The sequence below is a fragment of the Marmota marmota genome, unplaced genomic scaffold (genome assembly GCF_001458135.2).
Source record: "Marmota marmota marmota unplaced genomic scaffold, marMar, whole genome shotgun sequence".
In the NCBI taxonomy this organism is placed as follows: Eukaryota; Metazoa; Chordata; class Mammalia; order Rodentia; family Sciuridae; genus Marmota; species Marmota marmota.
In genome coordinates, this window is record NW_026000037.1 from 25,060,432 (window position 1) to 25,081,383 (window position 20,952).

At 34.0% G+C, this 20,952-nt stretch overlaps 1 protein-coding gene across 5 annotated transcripts in view; it reads left to right on the top strand.

Moving 5' to 3' along the window:
- Ccnt2 (cyclin T2) overlaps positions 1 to 18,237 on the top strand; it is a 38,643-nt gene extending 20,406 nt beyond the window's left edge. Inside the window, exons 5-10 of one of the 5 annotated variants that reach the window (XM_015479125.2) lie at positions 1,787 to 1,849; positions 4,896 to 4,941; positions 6,472 to 6,635; positions 11,975 to 12,045; positions 12,512 to 13,676; positions 13,778 to 18,237. In XM_015479125.2, the coding sequence (XP_015334611.1) occupies positions 1,787 to 1,849; positions 4,896 to 4,941; positions 6,472 to 6,635; positions 11,975 to 12,045; positions 12,512 to 13,676; positions 13,778 to 13,845 (1,577 nt within the window). In that variant the 3' untranslated portion in view covers positions 13,846 to 18,237. Of the gene's footprint in view, positions 1 to 1,786; positions 1,850 to 4,582; positions 4,779 to 4,895; positions 5,261 to 6,471; positions 6,636 to 11,974; positions 12,046 to 12,511 lie in introns of those variants that run through there. The other 4 variants (XM_048812187.1, XM_048812188.1, XM_015479124.2 and 1 more) reach the window with 4 other exon arrangements.
- Positions 18,238 to 20,952: the final 2,715 nt, after the last annotated feature.

Sequence of the window (20,952 nt, forward strand, 5' to 3'; positions counted from 1 at the left end):
CCCCCCCCCCCCCCCAAAAAAAAAATATCATGAATTCCTTATGGAAGAACTTAGCAGCATGTGGTAGGGTAATTATGGACTTAATAGGGATCTAAGTTTAAATCTCTAGTCATCTGACTTTCTTTGTAAACACGGGCAAAGCTCCTTTCTGTTACACCTTCATTCTATGAACGTGTGTTACATTACAAATTTGTCATTTTTTGTTTTATTTATTACTTAATTCCCAGCCGTTGAATAGAAATACAAGTTACAGCTACTTGTGGCAGAGTCTCTTTATATAAAACGAACTTGTTTGAGATGCATGTAACTCATATTTTTTATCAAAAGATACAAGTGTTGTTCCCTGCAGATATAATGGTTTTTTATCATGTTGTTATACAAATTTACATAAACTTATGGGTAGTTATACACTTGTAATAAAATTTAAAATTAAAAAGTATTGTAGACTACTGTAAAATTACTTTAATATACAAAGGCATTGTATAGGGTCTAAATGTGTAACATTCACCCAGCATGCACAAAACATGTGTTATATCCCTAGCACCATAAAAAAAAAATTTAAAGTCATTGTGTAACATGTATTCCTTATGACATTCTTTTTTTTTTTTTTACATTCTTTCTTTAAATATTTTTTTAGTTGTAGTTGGACACAATACCCTTATTTTATTTATTTTTATGTGGTGCTGAGAGTTGAGCCCAGCGCCTCACACATGCTAGGCGCTCTACTGCTGAGCCCCAGTCCCAGCCCCAGTGACAAATTCTTAAGTATACAGAATGAATAGCATTATTTTAAGGGAGTAAAGTATTATTTTGCATACTTTAATTATAGTAGATATATAAATAAAAACCTAAAACAACTTTAAAATAATTAAGATTGCCCATTTGTTATACTTTTATTCACTTAAAGAGTTTTGAATATACTAAATGTGACCTTCCCTCTTGATAAAAGTAAAAACCCTACCCTACATAAGGATTGAACATTGGAAGCTTTCAACATTTTATCTTTAGTTTTAATTCTTTAAATTGTGATTTCAAGAATTATGAGACTTACATAGTTTGCTTGCTGTGTGATTTTGATTATTAGTGTAGTTATAAGTGAACTGGTTGAGCCCTTCACTGTACCACAGTAGAAACTAAGGTCTGTATCATTTAAAAGTTCTTTTCTACCACTGTTGCCCAACATTGACATTTATGAGAAATGTTTTTTTCACATCTTTTGAAACAAATATTTGGAATATTAAGAAAGATAGTACTTGGTACTGGGGATTGAATCCAGGAGCGCTTAACCACTGAGCCATATTGCCAGCCTTTTATTTTTTATTTTGATAAAGTCTTGCTAAATTGCTGAGACTAGTCCAAAACTTGATCCTCCTGCCTTACCCGCACAGAGTCTCTGGGATTACAGGCATGTGTCACTGAACCTGGAGCCCAAAGACAATATTTTGTTAAATTCCCTGCTTAAATTACCATCTTAGTCATTGTCATTTGCCATGATTTTGTTTTGAACTTGAAAGTAAACCCAAATTAATTATAACTTAAAATTTTGAATATAATTAACCTTGATTCTGAAATAACTGTCTTGAGACATTGTATTTGAGAAGAAATTAAGTACTTCTTATTTTTGGAGTTGTAATGAGCATGTCAGTGATAAGAAACTTTAAGTCTTTGGAATTCTTTTTAACATGGACGAATGTATTATACATTTGTAGTTGTAATGAATGACATTTCTCAGGCAAGTATTGGTAGTGGTATAAGTGGGTGGGAAAAAAAGTGCTTATCATTTCAGGTTTTGAGATCACCATTGAACACCCACACACAGATGTGGTGAAATGTACCCAGTTAGTAAGAGGTAAGTGATCTTTGAAATTTTTAAGATAAGTATTAATGCTTTTTATCATCTATAGTTGGTTTGTATGCTAATTTGTTCTTCTAGCCTTCTGCTATGTTTTATTAAAATGGAGTAAAAGTCATTTTTAAGCATTATTTTTTAACATTCTACATCTACCTATTTATTTACTTTCATGGTTCTACGTAGTGTGTTAGCTTCCTTTAAACTTAAATAAATTTCAGTTCACTAAAAAAATTGGAGGACTTGCAAATATTAGTAATTCTCTCCCCCATTGGGTTCTGCCAGTGCCATTTCAGTTAATATTTGAGATGTACACTATTAGTACATGGGTGCAAAAAGTAGTATTAATGTCTGATTTATTTCAAATTTTCATTGACTTCTTGAAAAGTGATAAAAAATGTAAAGAATTCTGAGACCATTCTCAAGTCTTGCTGATAAAAATCTGTCTTTGTTAGCAGATTGTCATTTTTGGAAGGGTTTTGCCCATATTTATTTAAACAAAATTGATTTAGTCCATTTGAAGTTTTTTAGCATTTTTAAAAATGTTTTTTTCTTTGTGTATAATGGGGAAATCATGAAGCATGATGTGTAAATACAGTTTGTGATATGCTTGTTAGACCTTTTATAAATGGGAATATGAAGTTTTTATAGTATTTGCTTTACTCTGAGTAAAGCATGTGGTATAACATTTTTCTACTCCTATTAATAAATCCTATATATATGTTCCTGTAGTCTTAGAAATACTTTATTACACAGTTGCATGTTGTGCTGCCTCTTCTTTCCTGTTTCCCGTTTGAAGTGTTATATACTCACAGCAACCAGTTGGGACCTTTAGTGTGCTTTTTCCTCTTCTTTTTTTTGAAAAGGAAACTTTGCTATTTCATTCTTTGACCCACAGCCTTTTTTATTTTTTAGGCTTATTCTAAGTAGGATGGGTCAGATTTTTTTGACGGCCTTGTTTTTAGAGTTTACCTAAATAGTCTTACATTGTATTCATTCTAAATTGAATTTGTTTTGTGCCTAGATAACATTTCATTATGTTAATGGATGCATTAAAAAGAAAAACATGCCTGTAACCTGATTATGTCCTTATGGAAGTAGACTTATAAAAATGTCTCATATTTTTTTAACCTAATAGCATATGTTATTACTATATCACTTTGTAAACTAGAATATAATTAGGTTCCTATTCTTCATAATTATACAAATACATTTTATAGTATATTCTCATCCCCAGTACAGAAAACTCTGTACTAGTTGTAGTATAGATAGATAACTAGTTGTTGATGTTGAATTAAGAAAAAAAAAAAGCTTAGTTTTGTTTTCTTGAAAACTTAAGCTTCATGAGAATGACAGAGAACCATAAAACCTGCTCTAAGAGCCTAATGAAGCTAGCTTAAAGATATTAGTTAAAGGAATATATTATGGTAAGTTTTAAAAAATTACTTATGTATAAAGTAACTCAGAAAATAAAATTGGGTTTTAAATTATTCTCAAAAACTACAAATTTGATATAACACCTAAAACAAAACATTTAAATCTCATTTTTCTTGTTAATGTTTAAAATGTGTCATCCCTAAATTTGAGTACAAACCATCCATATATGTTCAACTTCATTTTGTCTGACTAACCTAGTCTTGCTCCATTTAAAAAAAAAAAAAAAATGTTTTTCCACGTTTGGTGTCTTTCTTCACTCTTACAACTTTCAGCTAACAAGAACATTTTCCCTTCATTCTTCTTTGTTGCATAGTGACTGTTTATAGATTATTTAATTTACATACATTCCTAGGTGAAAACTGCTATGGCAGTTCAAAATTATTTTTCCTTTTCTGTATGTTTTGATTCTTTTGCGGGGAGGGGTAGATAAATTTTATTCTGTAAACTCCTTTTTCTCCCTGCTGGAGATGAGAGAGTTGACATTATACTACTTTGCTACAAAATTGGCTATTGTCATTTTACAGGGACCTTTCACTTCTGTGATTTCTCCTTCCCTCCCCACCAGGAAAGAATGACATACTTAAGTCACACTGCCTCCAAGACATCTGATGCTTTGACACTCTTCCTTAGCACAACTCTGCCAAACCCAAATCCCTTTTGTAAAACCCTTATGTTGATGATCCACATGGGGCAGCAGGGATTACAGGTGCCATGAATAAAAAATAGGAGGGGGGGGAAGGAATTTGAGGCCTGTTAGAGAGGGGTGGAGTTCAGGTGAACTGATCCTAGATAAGCAGTGATTATGAATGTAATTGGGGAAAATAGGGAAACTGTAGCAAGGGCCTTCCTGCTGTGAAGAATACCAGGCAGAAGGGGAGGGTAAACTGTTTTCAGTGTCTTAAAAAGCTAGTTAAAAATTGTTTTTCTGTTGGGAACTAGTGTGAAGCATCCTGATTCCTCCCAGAGTTCTCAGATCTTTTCTAAGTATTACCTCTAATTGCATTTTATAATTAAAAAAAAAAAATACAATGGCATTTCCTGTATCTACATCCTTATGATGCTTCTAGGTTGTTTATTTTGTTGATGCTTAATAGCATGATAAAAAACTGAGCAGTTTATGCTCTTGAGTGTGGGGGGTGGGGGCTTGTTTTGTTCTGTTTTGTTTTGATGGAAGTATTAAGGCCAACTTAAATGTGATGACTGAGGATTAAGTCTGGCAGGCAACTCTTTGTATTTTGTATTAGACTTCAAAAATCTTTTCTTCTTCTTCTTCTTCTTTTTTTTTTTTAAATCCAGGAGAATGCTTTATTTCAACTTTTAGCTGACTAGATGCTTAACTTAGTAACAAGTTTAGCCCTTGTAACTGGCTAGCTAAAAGCAAATCGGCTTGTTTCTCAGATCTTTGGGGGATAGCAAGAAACATTTGAGTGAATGTTGTTGAAGATTTTCAGTAGTATAGAAAATGATGGCGCTCTTGTGATATTTGTAAGTAGTAAGTAAAATTTACTTTTTGTGTACAAATCTTTGAAGTTTTGTTGTGTTGAGAACTTTTTGATGGTAGCATGTTAAAGCTGATAGTATTGTCTTTTCTTTTTTTCTTTTCTTACAGCAAGCAAGGATTTGGCACAGACATCCTATTTCATGGCTACCAACAGGTTGTTATCCTGACCCTCTTTGTTGCACTGTTGTAGCACACTATAGCTTCCTTTAATGCAGGGCCCCCTCAATGTGTCTCTTACCCTTGTTGCAACAGGAGACTGGACCATCTACTGTGGTGGTACCTTCCTGTTTGCTTTGCGGTGTATTGTACAAGGGACTTTGGGCACAGAGGGGTTAAATGCACAATGTGAAGTGTAGTGGTGCTTTCTGATGACATATTCTCGATTTGTGAGTGCATAAGTCTAAAATTGGTAGCCTGAATAGCAGCTAAAGATTACAAAGAGCTAAACTTAACGTAGAAATTCGAGCAACTTGGTAAGTATAAAGCTATTTCTAGTTTACAATTATAGTTAAATGACAATTTTTTTTAAATTTCACATTGATCCACTCTTAATTTTAAAATAATTGTTAAAGTTTTTTAATAAATAAATAAAATTTATATAACTTAGGAGGTTTCTTTTTTCCAGATAATACTCACAAATAGTAAATTAGAACTAGTCAATTCTTATCAGTGCCTGGATTTACATAAATAGAATTTCTACTTTTTTAAAAAGTGGCTTCCTTTTTAGTTTATATAAAGTAAAAAATAGTGGTTGTGGCTAATAATAAACATTTCATAAATTCTGAAACTGAACTGGAAGAGTAATGTATAATTCTGTTCTAGATTGATATTAAAGATATAGATTTGTCTTCTCGGTGGGCTGTTGGGGAAAAAGGTACCAAATCAGCGCTGTGGGGATTCTTAATTTTTTGTGACACTGATAAGTTTTACTTAAAATTTTCTAAGATATATGTTATTGGGATTTGACTTTTGTTCCTAGGAAATCTGAGGGAAAAGTAGACTTAAATTTGAAAGGCATTTGACATGCCCAAGTTTTGATATATAGTAGGAGGAGAGAGGTAGTATTTTTGTAGTATTTAACATTAAGCCATTAAATTGTTTGGCAAAAGGTAAGTTCTCTTTGGGGCTTTGCTGAAAAGAGCACAGATTTACAAAATAAGTGTTAAATTATCTTTAGTAGACAATTATGTCTTTTAAGCCACGTCAAATGATACAATCCTTGATTATAATGTGACATTGAAATTACTTCGTCTGTCTTTGACAAATAGTCGTCTTTTTTCTTTACATTTTTTGCCATGACATTACAAAAGAACGAAAAATGCCACAAAAGTTTAAAATGTTATTTGTGCCTAGTGATTATTGCAAATATACTATCTTCCTCTTCTTTTTAAAAATACTTTGAATTTAGATACAGAAACATTTCAAAAAATTATTAGCATTGATAAAATATTAATATGCTATGGGGAGTGAGGAAGAAAGCATTTCATAATCTATAGGTTTTTATATTAGAATTTTTATTGCTATATTAGCTTTTAATTTCATAAAATATGGTTATATACTCTAGATTTACAGAAGAAAACCTCCATACTGTTATTTTTGCTTTAATCTTACTGGTAAATGTTTTTCTTTGTTTTACATATTTAAATTTCTGTGGCTCTGCGTTTTCAAACCTGCTCTACAACAGTCTACATCTTACGACCTTCTGTCTTCAGTACAAACCAACAGTGATAGCATGTGTATGCATTCATTTGGCTTGCAAATGGTCCAATTGGGAGATTCCTGTGTCAACTGATGGAAAGCATTGGTGGGAATATGTGGATCCTACAGTTACTCTAGAATTACTAGATGGTAAGTAGAGAAAAAAAAATTTTTTTACATTGAAAATATTTTTTTCGGGCTGGGGATGTGGCTCAAGCGGTATCGCACTCGCCTGGCATGCGTGCGGCCCGGGTTCGATCCTCAGCACCACATACCAACAAAGATGTTGTGTCCGCCAAAAAACTAAGTAAATATTTAAAAAAAGAAAAAGAAAATATTTTTTTCACCTTTTTATTGTGGAAAAATTGTATTTCTGTGTAGATTGTATTTCAAATGTTAAGTACTTTAGAAATCCATTTTAGTAATTGGATAATAGAATTTAAAGATAAAATTACATCATCAAGTGAACAGGATGAAAATAAGGATTCATTAGCCTAATGGGACAATGTGATATATGTTAACCACCAGTGAACATGGAAAGCTATTTCAGACTTTTCTAAGAAATACGATTTTAAATGCTATGGGTTTTATAGGACTAATCTTGTTTCAGTGTATAAACTGGGACTTGGTGTAAAAGTGGGTTTATAGATCCCTATATATTGTTCTTAATTAACTTGTGTGTGGCCTGGAGTTCAATCCCCAGTACTACCCAAAAAAGGGTATACACTCAAAGCTGGGTGTGAGATAATTGTATAAGATGTTAAGCGATAAGCTAGAGAGATTTTTCAGGATAACATTCCTTGCTCTATAGTGCCATTGTGGTCTTGAATTATTAAACATGAAGAGACAAGGAAAAATTGGGGATATGAGTGTTAGCAGAGTCCTAGGCTATAAGAAGCTTGCCTCTGAGGTCCAAAAAACTAGATCCGTTCACTAACTGGAAAACCCAAAGGGAAAAAAGTAATGGTGAAAACAGGAAAGGAACTTTAATTTAGTATGACCCTTTTGAAAAAGGCAAAGTGAGACCAGGAGTCTCAGCCCTTTACAAGGGTCTGAAAATGACCGAGATTTTTATAGAAAGGGAATTGAGAGCAGGAGAGAAAGGGAATTGAGAGCAGGAGTTGGAGGTTTTCATAGCTGCAGGATTTACACAGCTGCCAAAGCAGCTTGTCTTGATCAGGCATTGTCTGGTCTATCTTTATCTCAGGATTGCTCAGGCAGGGTCAGAAAACTGCTGTTCCCTTGGGGTTAGTTTTGAGTCATCACAAGATGTTTATAAATCCAGATCTGTTCTTGAAATTTAAGGTGATACAGAATATAGGTGACAGATACAAAATGTAGGCAAAAGTGCCAACTTTTTAATCCTTTTAGTTACCCATTGGACATTTACAGTCAAAAGTGAAGAGTAGTGGGCTGAGGTTGTGGCTCAGTGGTAGAGCGCTTGCCTAGCATATAAATAAATAAAATAAAAGTCTATTGACAACTAAAAAAATATTTAAAAAAAAAAAAAAGTGAAGAGTCTTAAGTACTGGTTAAGCAAGTTCTATAAATTACAGACCTGGAATTAGGGTTAGGACATTTTTAATCAGATATTACAGATTTCAGAAAAGAAATAGATGATAATTTTAAATAACTTTAAAGATTAAAAAAATGAAATGTCAGATTTCTAACTTACTCTTTTGGGGACTTTTCGAAGCTCTCTTCAAAATAGGCTAATGAGAAAACAAGATCATTTTTGTTACTGTTGGGGATATCTGTTACATAAAATTAGAGACCTGGGTAGTTATTTTAGATTGCATGGGCCATAAAGTCTGTATTGCAACTATACAACTCAACTGTTGTAGCTCAGAAACAGCTGTAAACAGTTCATAAATGAACATGTGGGACTGTGGTTCAGTAAAACACTTTACAAAACAGACAGTAAGGCCATATTTGGTTTACCGGCCATATTCCTGTTATATAAGATTTGGCTTCTTTGTTAGGTTCCTTTTTCCCCCCACCCCCTTTTTTTTTCCTTCTTGAAAAAAATTTTTTTCCAGAGTATATATCTTAATGCTTACTAACCCCTGATTATGCTGTTTTTCTTAAATTGTTAGAGGTTTTCAGTTTATACAGAGGAAAGAAAATCTTCAGTGTGTTGAAATAACATCCACTAGAGAAGAATAACGTTACCTTAGATTAGGTAGAGGGGAGTGATGGGAGGGGATAAGAGGGGATGTGGGGATAGGAAAGATAGTAGAATGAAACAGACATTGTTACTCTGTGTATATATGTGACTGACCAATATGATTCTGTAACATGTACATTCAGAAAAATGAGAAATTATATCTCATTTGTGTATGATGTATCAAAGTGCATAAATGCATTCTACTGTCATGTATAACTAATTAAAACAGATTTTAAAAAATTGAAAAAAACAATAAGGGTTTTTGTACCTGTTTTCATCTGTTCTGTAGCTTAAAAATAAGGTTATCTATATCCCTGCCTTACCAGATTAAATAGGCATAATTTTTATAAAAATGGTTTATATACATATTGTGGAAATAAAGCTCACAAGTAAGTAATCTGTCTTTTATCCTGCTTGTAGGTCACAAGTAAGTTGTTACTTTTTTTTTTTTAACAATAGGAGCCACCTAAATGTTCTTCCACTTTAATTCTGGAAAAGTTCACATTCATTATTGATTTGGAGAGTGATTGAATAGGGATCTTGGAAATTTAACACATTAAGATTTTTAGCATATCATGTAGCAGCTATTTTCTTTTTTCTTTTTTTCACTCGTAAAGTCTTAAGTACTTAAAATTTAATGTGTATCTGAATTTTAGCTTGGTGTCTGAAGTATTCTTATTTTTTATTAAAATAATTCATTTAGTGACAGTGTTCCAGAAACAACATTGATTTAGACTTTGCCTAACTATAAGGTTTTTGGGGTGTTTGTATATATTTTCAGATTAATAGACCCTTATATATGTGGTGGTGTTTTTTGCAGTTCAAGGGATTGAATTCAGGGCCTTTAGAATGCTAGGCAAAGCATTCAGTACTATTGAGCTGCACTCTGAACCCTTACATTTTTTGTTACCTGGGATTGAACCAAGGGCACTTAACCACTGAACCACATCCCCAGACTTTTTTTTGAGACAGTCTCACTAAGTTGATGAGGCTGGCTTTGAACTTGTGATCCTCCTACCTCAGTCTCCTTGGTCACTGGGATTATAGGTGTGTGCCATAAGATCCAGGGTCCTTAATATGTTTTTTAGCTTTGAAAAAGAAAGGCCTCTATTTTTAAGCATTGTACAGTGTTTTTTGTGACTCTAACCAGTTACTTATGTTAACAGATTATTTAACAGATTCTTTGTTCCTTTGTTATAAAATTTAATAGAGCCAGGCTCAGTGGACACACCTGTAATCCCAGTGGCTCAGGAGGTGAGGCAAAAGGATCTCGAGTTCAAAGCCAGCCTCAGCAACTTAGCGAGGCCCTAAGCAACTCATTGAGACCCTGTCTCTAAGTAAAATACAAAAAATGGGGGCTGGAATTGTGGCTCAGTGGTAGTGCTCACCTAGCATACACGAGGCACTGGGGGATTCAATCTTCAGCACCACATAAATGTAAAATAAAGATATTGTATCCATATAAAATTTAAGAATAAATATTTTTTAAAAATGGCTCAGTGGTTAAGCACCCCTAGGGTTCAATCCCCAGTACCCTCCCCCCAAAAATTAATGGAGTAGGATACATATGAAAAACAAAGCTTATGTTTTTTGTCTGCTGGGTACCAGGTGTTAGACTGGGAAATATTGTGTGTATTTAATGTTTGACAACAAAGTTGTTAAAGAAGCTAAGTCAAAAAATAATTTTTCATTAATATTGGACCCAAAAGTATTTTGAATTTTCTAGTGTCATGCAGAAAAGTGGTTGGTTGGTTGGTTGGTTGGTTTTGAACAAAGAAGTGAAAGTCCAGGCTTTTATCCATACTTGATCAGAAACTCATGAAAATAACAGAACAGTTATAAAATGGTCAAGAAGGTTGCATCTTGAAAAGTTATTAGATACTTTGATTCATGTGGTGGTTATTAGCATATGTAAGTTGTAGGCTAGTTTTGGATAGTCATCATGCTGGTGCAGAATTTTTGTATATTCTGCTTTTTTTGGGGAGACATTCTGTCTTGTGTTTTCATTGTCAATCTTAATGTTTGCTTAGAATAGTTTACACAAAAACATGCTGTTTGTACTGAAAAATAAGTGAATCTGTAGTCTCCTGACAGAGGTTCCCTCCCACTATTGTGTTTCACTTGGCAGTGAAATTCATCTATTTGTTTTGAGGGTGGCCACTATTAATGATGCTATTTTAGTGTATGAAGTGATAATTTATTATAATCACAACACTTTGGAAAGTGGGTCATCTCACTCTCACCCTAAATTTAAGAAAATGGATAAAATTATGGCCAGGATAATTTGCTAATTATCACTATTTCTTAACACTATATATAAATAGTGTTGGTTGCTAGAGTATAAGTGGGGGAATTTATCCATTTATTTATTTTTACCTTTTCAACACTTTGAAAAGATTTAAAACTTAAATTATGAAAGAATGTATAGAATTTTCTGTACACCCTTCACCCAGCATCTCTGGTGGTGTTATGTAACAATATCATCAAAAACAGAAAATTAACATTAGTATAATACTCTTAACTAAACCACAGATTATTTCCAGATTTTCCCAGATCCCATGTTCCATTTAGTTGACATGTTGCTTTAAGTTTGCCAGTCTGTAACAGTTCTTTAATCTTTCTTTCATGACTTTTGACACTTTGAAGAATAATGGTTAGTTGTTTTACAGAGCATTTCCTAGTTGGGGTTTGTCCAGTATTTTTTCATAATTAGATGGAAGTTATTTGGTTTTGGCAAGAAAACTGCAGAAGTATGCTTTATCTCACTAGGGATAAGCACTTAAGGTGATAATGCTTGAGTTTCTCCACTGTCAAATTATTATTTTTCTCTTTATAATTAATAAACACCTTGGAGAACATACATTGAGATTATACAAATATCCTTTCCTTCAAAACTTTTGCCCACTAATTTAAAACAATTCATTGATAAAAGATCTATTGATGAATCTTGCCTTCAACAAATATTACTATATTTCTTGCCTAATGAAGTTTTTTGTAGGGTGGGGGAGGGACACTATATATATATATATGCACACACACACACATATATACACACTACAGAATTTTACAGAGATTCTAAAGCAAGTAATAGTGGCCACAGAGGGTGGGGGATATTCTTTTTAAAAAAAGAAGAACAACTGCTCTGCTTAGGCAGCTTTGAAAATACCAATTCAGAATTGTATCAACTTCTGTTGAAGGTTGAAGAGGAGTTTAACAATGAAAGAGATTAACTCTTAGGATCTCTTTTTTAATGTTGCCCACTTGAAAGTAATTTAAATCCTAAAGACACTTTCTAAGTTTTTTATTTAAATTTTATTTTTAGAGCTAACACATGAGTTTCTACAAATATTGGAGAAAACACCTAGTAGGTTGAAGAGGATTCGAAACTGGAGGGTAAGAAAATTGGCAGGATTTAATAGATTTTCAGTTTGTCACTTAACTATTACATAGCTAACCAGTTTGAAATGATATGGTTAATCATCTTTCCAGTATTTGTAAATAATTAAGACATACCATAAGCTACATAGATTCATAGTTGATTCAACTACTTTGTCTGGTGTAGGTCTTTCAAGTACATTATACTTTTTATTTTTAATTATCACTGATTACAATGAAAGTATTCATTGTTCAAATAGATAAATTACTGTCTCATGATGGGCTAAGATTTAGTTTTTTTTCTAAAACTAGTATTTTCAACTTGATAGCCTTTTGATATATCTCCAAATAAAACATTTATTTACTGGCAACAGAAAACCTGAACTCCAGGTGATTTTATTTACATATATCTCATGTCATCTTTTATAAGCAAAGAAATTTATATTCCTTCGTTGTCATTGCTTCTTTTGTTTTATGTAAATAGGCTAATCAGGCGGCTAAGAAACCAAAAGTAGATGGACAAGTTTCAGAGACACCACTTCTTGGCTCATCTTTGGTCCAGAATTCAATACTAGTAGATAGTGTCACAGGTGTGCCTACAAACCCAAGTTTTCAGAAACCATCTACATCAGCATTCCCTACACCGGTACCTCTAAATTCAGGAAATTTATCTGTTCAGGACAGCCATACATCTGATAATCTGTCAGTGCTAGCATCAGGAATGCCCAGTACCTCATATGGTTTGTCATCACACCAAGAATGGCCTCAGCATCAAGAATCAACAAGGACAGAACCGATTTATTCACAGAAACAGGAGACATCTTTGTCTGGTAGCCAATACAACATCAACTTCCAGCAGGGACCTTCAATATCACTGCATTCAGGATTACATCATAGAACTGACAAAATTTCTGATCATTCTTCTGTTAAGCAAGAATATGTTCATAAAGCAGGGAGCAGTAAACACCATGGGCCTATTTCTGCTACTCCTGGAGTAATTCCTCAGAAAATGTCTTTAGATAAATATAGAGAAAAACGCAAGCTAGAAACTCTAGATCTTGATGTAAGGGATCATTATATAGCTGCCCAGGTAGAGCAGCAACACAAACACATGCAGTCACAGGCAGCCAGCAGCAGTTCTGTAACTTCTCCTATTAAAATGAAAATTCCCATCACAAATACTGAAAAACCTGAAAAATTCATAGGAGAGAAAAAGGAAAAAAGTGGATCACTAAAATTACGGATTCCAATACCACCCACTGATAAAGGCACCAGTAAGGAAGAACTGAAGATGAAGATAAAAGTTTCATCCTCAGAAAGACACAGCTCTTCTGATGAAGGCAGTGGGAAGAGCAAACATTCAAGCCCTCATATTAGCAGAGACCATAAGGAAAAGCACAAGGAGCATCCTGCAAACCGTCACCATGCAAGCAGTCACAAGCATTCCCACTTACATAGTGGCAGCAGCAGCAGCAGCAGTGGCAGTAAACACAGTGCTGATGGAATACCACCCACTGTTTTGAGGAGTCCTGTTGGCCTGAGCAGTGATGGCATTTCCTCTAGTTCCAGTTCTTCAAGGAAGAAGCTGCATATCAATGATGCCCCTCACAACCATCACTCCAAAATGAGCAAAAGTTCCAAAAGTTCAGGTAGTTCATCTAGTTCTTCCTCCTCTGTTAAGCAGTATATATCCTCTCACAACTCTGTTTTTAACCATCCCTTACCCCCTCCTCCCCCTGTCACATACCAGGTGGGCTACGGACATCTCAGCACCCTCGTGAAACTGGACAAGAAGCCAGTGGAGACCAACGGTCCTGATGCCAATCACGAGTACAGTACAAACAGCCAGCATATGGACTACAAAGACACATTCGACATGCTGGACTCGCTGTTAAGTGCCCAAGGAATGAACATGTAATCATTTGTTTAGGTCAATTTTTCCTTTACTTTTTTAATTTAAAAATGGTTAAAGTGGAAAACTTCCTCCTGATCTAGCAGTGGTAACACCTGCTGTTGCTGCCACTGCTTCAAAATTTGTAAGTGCTGCTTTATTCTTCATTCTGAAAAGAAGAGATTATAGTAAACAAGTCTTTATCTCCACATATGATAGTGTTTATAAATACTGTAAAAGCATGGAAGGTGCAGAACTCAGTATTTCTACAATTGCAGCTAAGAACATTAGGATGAATGGCTGGCTGCTTCTAGGAATATAAGATGCCTCAAGCATCCATTATTTATAATTTGAATACTGTAGCTATTTTTTTGTTGCTTGGCTTTTGAATGAGTGTAAATTGTTTTCTTTTGTGTATTTATACTGTATGTATGATTTGCATGTTTCAATGATAAAGGGATAAAACAGTATGCTGACAACTGTTTACAAGAAAGTGGAGAAAAATGTACATACATTTTTGTATGTTTAGATATTACCATAAATACTCAGGATTGGAGCTGCTTGTAAGTATAACAATATACAGAATAACTTTATTTTCTCTTGTCAGAGTCCATCACTAACCTAAAACAAAGGTGGCACTTTTTCATGTTAACCTTAAACTCTAGGCCTTACTGGAAGCCATTAGAGGGGGACACTTCACTACCGGATGGGTATGCAGTGCCACAGATGGTCTATACTGTGAGGCACTCAATTTTTGCCTTCAGAGGTTTTGACCAGATTGGCTGCTGAAATAACCCCTAATTTTCTGAAGGCTTGAAGAGGAAAAAATAAAGTTTACATACTCTTGATGTGAAGTGCATTTAAGTGTTTGTTGGCTTGTTGCAGTACTACAAAACAGCTATTAATAATGGATATGTGGATTACTGTGATTTGAAAACTAAATTCACAAAAACTTACATAGTGAAGAATTAGTAAGTTTTTCCTTAAAGAACTTTTAACACTACATATTTTAACAGTAAACAAGGATCACTTTACCTTTAGCATTCAGAATTACACCGTATTCTTAAATATACTCCTCCCCTGAAGTGTGTCTGTGTGTGATGCCATATTTTTTTCAGGTAAATGCAGTCTTCCTTATAAAAATGAAATGAAACCTATGCTCTCTTAATTGTTTTATATTCTAACAATAAAAAGATCACTGACTGTGCATTGTACCTGTACTTACAGCTTATGATTGTTATCAGAAAGTTCTATAAGAAAAAAAAAAAAAAACTTCAGTCTCCAGTCAAACCACTCTAGTGGAGGTTTTATATTTGTTTGCACATCTCAGTATATTCCTGTTGAGGTAAAGTTTGCACAGTCATCTGACTCCTGATTGAATAATAGACTTTAACATGGTTAAATTTTGTCTTAAAACACCAGTAGTATGGCTCTTGTTTATTGGCTAATCTTGAATTTATTCTGTGGTATACCTTCGAGCTGTTTAGTATCTTTGAGATGGGTTGGATTCAACTTCTGTTGAACGGAAAACTGTCTTAATTTTTCCTCTGTGTATATGAACTATTTTTGTTACAAAGCCACTGATATGTGCACAATTGTAATTTTACTCAAAAATCTTGTGGTTGTAAATATTAAGAGTTTAATCTTGTGCTCTACTTTTATTTAGCAGTTACCTTATTTGCCAGTAGCTTATAATTTTTTTAAGATAATTGTTAATTATTTTTGTCAATGTTATTTGAACTTGGGAAACTAGCAGCCTCTTTGTAGGGACTTTGCCTAGCTAACATGTCCACATTTGTTATTGTCTTGCATAACATTAGTAATCTTTGTCATTATATGTAACTTTGTTGCTCTGTATGGCATAATATTGTATCCATAAACATGGTAATTTTGATACAGTTATACTTTTACAGTGGTACATAATCCAAGGACTAGTATAGAATTAAGCTGAATGCAAGATGAGGGAGGGAAGGGTTTTTGTTCTTGGTAATTTTAGATGTGAAACCTCTACAGAGCTATCATGTGAAATGACATAGGGTGGTTGTGCTACTGTATAATTGGGGATAAAACCAGGAATTTTAATAAGATTTTGTAAAGAGTATCCAGAAAAGTAGTGAATTTATTTTCAGTATAGCATAGGAAACAATGTGAATATTTAAGGTCTGTGACTGTAGTTAAACTTCACTAAGAATTTGCAGAATTGTTTTGAGATGTGGGAATAAAGGTAATTTTGTTGAATCTTTATTGGTGCTAATGATGGACAGTTAAAAAGATAGCTAGTGTATATTGTTATGGGTCAGTACTTATTAGTACTTCCAAAATTGAATTTGAAATGCTATGTATTTTCTTTTCACTCTGTAAATGTAATTCTTTACAATGACTTTATTTATTAAAGGGCAGCCGGTTGTGATTTTTACAGGATCGTGTGAGCTATTGAAACTCTTTAACCTCTGAACAGGATATTAAGCTTCCAGAACCACAATGGGGATAAATGTGGAAATCTTTTAAAGTTTGTTTCCATTAAACAAAAATCTTATAATTCATATTATCGTGAATTTGCTTTAACCAAATTGTTTGCATAAAATAGTTCATCTGCCTGGTCCCATTAGGCTCTACCAAAGAAAAAGACTCAGACAAATGGACATTAATACCATGAGTCTTCTTGTAAGTAGCCATAAATAAACCAAAATAGTATCAGATTTAGGTATGAATTCCACATGTGCAAAGTACTGTTAAGGTGATACGTTTTTTATGACATTTTAAAAAATATTTGAAATATTAAAAAGCATTATCTTCAAACATCTTATAAAAGAGTGATTCATTTTTAAGTTGTGTTTTCCCCAGATCACAGATTTGTTACCTTTATACAAAAGCACATTACAAACAAAAGCTTTACTTCTACCTCTGATCCAGTTTTCCAGTATTGTTCTGTGCCCCCTTGAATATTTGCCTTAGCTACTTTATGGTGTTTTCAGAACCAAAGCAAAGGAGTGTTTGTTCATATTCAGGAGTGTCTGACATTCTCTTTAGGTAGGTCAATAACATCTCAGAGGCCTACATTATAAAATCACTGGTAATACTCATTAGTGATTGAGACCTTGCAGCGTCTCTGAGTTGCCTGTATTTAAATCCTGAAAAGTAATGGCATTTGTCCTAGGTTTTCTTTTTGAAAGCAGTTGCAACATGTGTGAATTAGTTCAGGTTATTCACAGTTGTTGAAAGAAAATTTCTACAGGATGTATGTTTTTTTGGATGTCATTAGGGGATGCTTATGGTACTTTGTACTAACAGATTTTAATTATATAGGATACCTTATCTTTGGGACCTGTCTATCCTCTTTGAATTAAAGAAGTTACTTATTGAGGTCCACTTTAGATGACCAGAGTAAGATGTTTTTGTTAGTTAACAAATACCTTGCCTTAAAAGGTTTCAAGCACATTTTCATTTATATTTGAGAATTTAAATTGCTGGTATTTATTCCTTAATCAACTTTAGAAATGAACCATTGCTTATAAGTCGTGAATATTATTATACAATACATATTCTTAGAGATTTTAGTGGTTTTCATTTTTGGAAATACTTTTTATTTTTTCAAACATGGTAACTTGTAAAGGAAGACAGTTATGTTCATTAGATTTCACTGTTCCCAGTTTTATCTAAATGAAAAGCAATATTTCTCACCTATTGTGCTTAACTTGCTATGTGATTTTTAGGGGTTTTTTGCTAAGCAATTTTTGAAAATTCTTGTTATAAAGGATCCTTGACTTAGTATTAGCAGTTTCTCACTCGGCTGACTTCCTTGGGAGGCAGTAGGAATTCACTAACCAAATTTACACAGAGGAAGGATCAGCAACCCTCTGGGGCAACTTGAAGTTACAGTTTAAGTTTTATGTGCCCATATATTTAAGAGAGGCTGGTTTTTAAACACTGGAAAAACACATTATGCCCCTGTCCTCCTAGGCTACTGTTATGATAATAGTATGTTAATTTTGAGAGTTTGCGGCTATATTTATATCTAAAGTTGAAGGACAATTTGATTGTTGTAAGTTCACAGATGTAAGCCAAGCCAGAAGTTTGCTTGTTTTATAAGAAGTTTGCCTGAAACATGTATCTTTACAATTGAAGTAAACTTGCCAGTGCTCACTATTTAGCTCTGATACTATGCTTTCATTTTTTTTTTTTAAATCCAGTGTTGATTTGGACCCCACCGGCTTTTGCTTCTTGACTTCTCTTTTTCTTTTCTGTAATTTATCCACATTTCTGCTTGAATTTTTTAGGTAGGTTGATAAGATGTATTAAAGGTTGCATAACTAAGAACAGTTCTGTTCTCATTCACTGTTATTCATTAATCTCAAAAAGTAAATTCTGAAAGCTGTTTAATTTCGATTTCCAAATTATATGAGAAAGCCTCACTTAAATTCTGCTTATTGACACTTCCATTTAGTAGTTTGATTTGCCTTTTGTTTAGTAATGAATACATTCCTGTTTTTAAGGTGTGTTTTTCAAGCAGTTTCACTTGGTTAGAAAAACAGAATGGGTACTTATTCATTGTAAACAGAGATTGGGATTTCATTTTCTGAATGTAGTTAACCCCCACCCTCTCCCAAGGACAATTGGGATCTTTGCTGATAGAAAAATCCAAAACAGGAGTATGTATATACTGGTATGAATTAGTCACTGAATTTCAGCTTCTCAGTATCTATATAAGGAATTAATAAAATTTGCTTACTGACAACATAAATCCAAGGCTGTAACATGTCTTGTTAAATCAATGTGAATTAAATAATTTTTAGTCCCTGGGAAATGTGGTCTCTAATATAGTTGACTGTTTGGGGAGGTACTGGAATTGAAACCAGGGACTGAGCTATGTAAATCCCCGGTCCTCATTTTATTTTTTAGTTTGAGGTGGAGTCTTGTTAACACGCTGAGGCTGACCTTGAATTTGCAATCCAGCTACCTCCACCTCCCAAGTCATTGGGATTACAGGCACGTGCCCACCAAGCCTGACTACAATTGACTATCCAAGTAACTATACATATATCATGAAGGAATGCTGCCTCGGATTGGATGGTCTGCATTCCAATCTCAGCCCCACTGCTTAATACAGTGATATTAGGTGATATATTTGATTTTGTGTCTTCATTTGGTTCCACGTAAAGTCAGTTTTTAAATCTGCCCTCTCCAACTTCCTCTGTACTCACATCAGTAAAGATAGTTACCCGCATCCAGGATTTTAAAGTTTACAGAATCACCTGGAAAGCTTTTTTAAAGACAAGTTCTATGCTTTTAAATAAATGCTTTAAACTGTATAACTATCACCACCACTTGAACTGGGGATCAATCCCAGGTGTTAGTGCTGAGCTGTGCCCCTAGCCCCTTTTTAATTTTGGCACAGGTTCTTGCTAAGTTGCCCAGGCTGGCCTCAAACTTTGAATTCTGCATCCCAAGTAGCTGCCTAGATTGAATACTTCTTTTAAAATACAGCAAAAGAAAAAAAGGCAATTTTACAAGTGTTGGAGTATTTAAGTTGCTCATTGAGCAGATTAAGTTGGTTTTTATCTTGCAGCTGGTTTTTTTTACAGAAGGCCCAGGATTGCTCTAGTGGTCTTCCAATAGAGAGTAGATATTATATGTTATCCCACATGCTAGAGAGTTCGCTCTCCTTGTCACCACCTCATTCAGCAACTGAGAAAGGTCCACAATATCAGGCCTAATGTAGGTTAAAGTTGAAATCAGAGGACTGCTTATTTTAGAGCTTTACTTGGAAGTTAAAATTTCTTTGTTTGAATTTGGACCTAGAACATAAAAGAAGATCAAAACAAAATGAAATTTTAAAGTGTGATGGTATGAAAACTTGGATAGTTGTTCTTGGTGGAAATAGTGATGCTCATGGATTGGAAGGCAGTATAACTGCTAAGTGTAGAATGGAAAGCTTTGCACACCATTAAAGTATTCAGAATACATTCTAGACTTCTGGTATTTTGAGCAAACCTTAAGAATGTAACTGGTATTTTAAAACTATTGAGTCTGGAAGGCTGCAAGGAAAAGAGCTTTCAGGTTGAATATATCTGGGTAGCAATCCCAACTACCAGTTTGGTAATCTTGAGAAAACTACCTCTGAACCCTATTTTGAAGGTTTTTTTTTTTTTTTTTATTTCAAAATTGTGTTCAGTTTTCTTTATTAACAGAAAAGGAGTAGGTTATTTTAATCAACTTAATATGTTCATTACCATGGTCTTTGTACACGAACATTCTCTACCCTTTCCTCATGGGTGTAATAGGGTTGAATATTCAGTATGATAATCAAATCCCCTCTGCACCCATTCTGGGAATCAATTCCAGGCCTTGTGTAGGCTTGGCACTACCACTGAGCTATATCACCAGACCTAAAAGATATTTTAAAAAGACTGAAAATCTCCAAAATGAGAAAAGAATTAAGCCCTACCTTTACAGAATCACATTATTTCTGATCATGTTGGTATGCAAGTTAAGTAAAATAAGGAACTAGTTTTAAAAATAAGCTTTTCAAATATGAAAAAAACTGTCCAAGCTTGAGAGAAGGGAAGTAAACTCAAAGACTTCATTCAGTGTTATATGTTGGTCAAAGCAAAATCTGCTTTTTCCTCACCTGGGCTACATTTTACATATATTTCTCAAAAACTAAAGCAGCAGCTTGGTTTTGGCAAACCCTGATACTATTGTTAGAAGGCACCTGCAATTAATTTATAGTTGTGCCATCCTGAAAGACTCTGGATATAGCCTAAAACAAGTGTCGATGAAATTTAGTGGATGAACCCACAGTAATTAAAATTAAAAAAAATGTAAAAAATTGTCCACCGACTTAAAGGGACTTGAAATATTCTAACAGTTCTTTTCCAGAAATAGAAATGTTTGAAAAGTAGCCAGGTACACCTGTAATCCCAGCGGCTTGGGAGGCTGAGGCAGGAGTAGGGTGAGTTCAAAGCCAGCCTCAGCAAGAGCAAGGCTCTAAGCAACTCAGACCCTGTCTTTTTTTTTTTTTTTTTTTTTTTTAT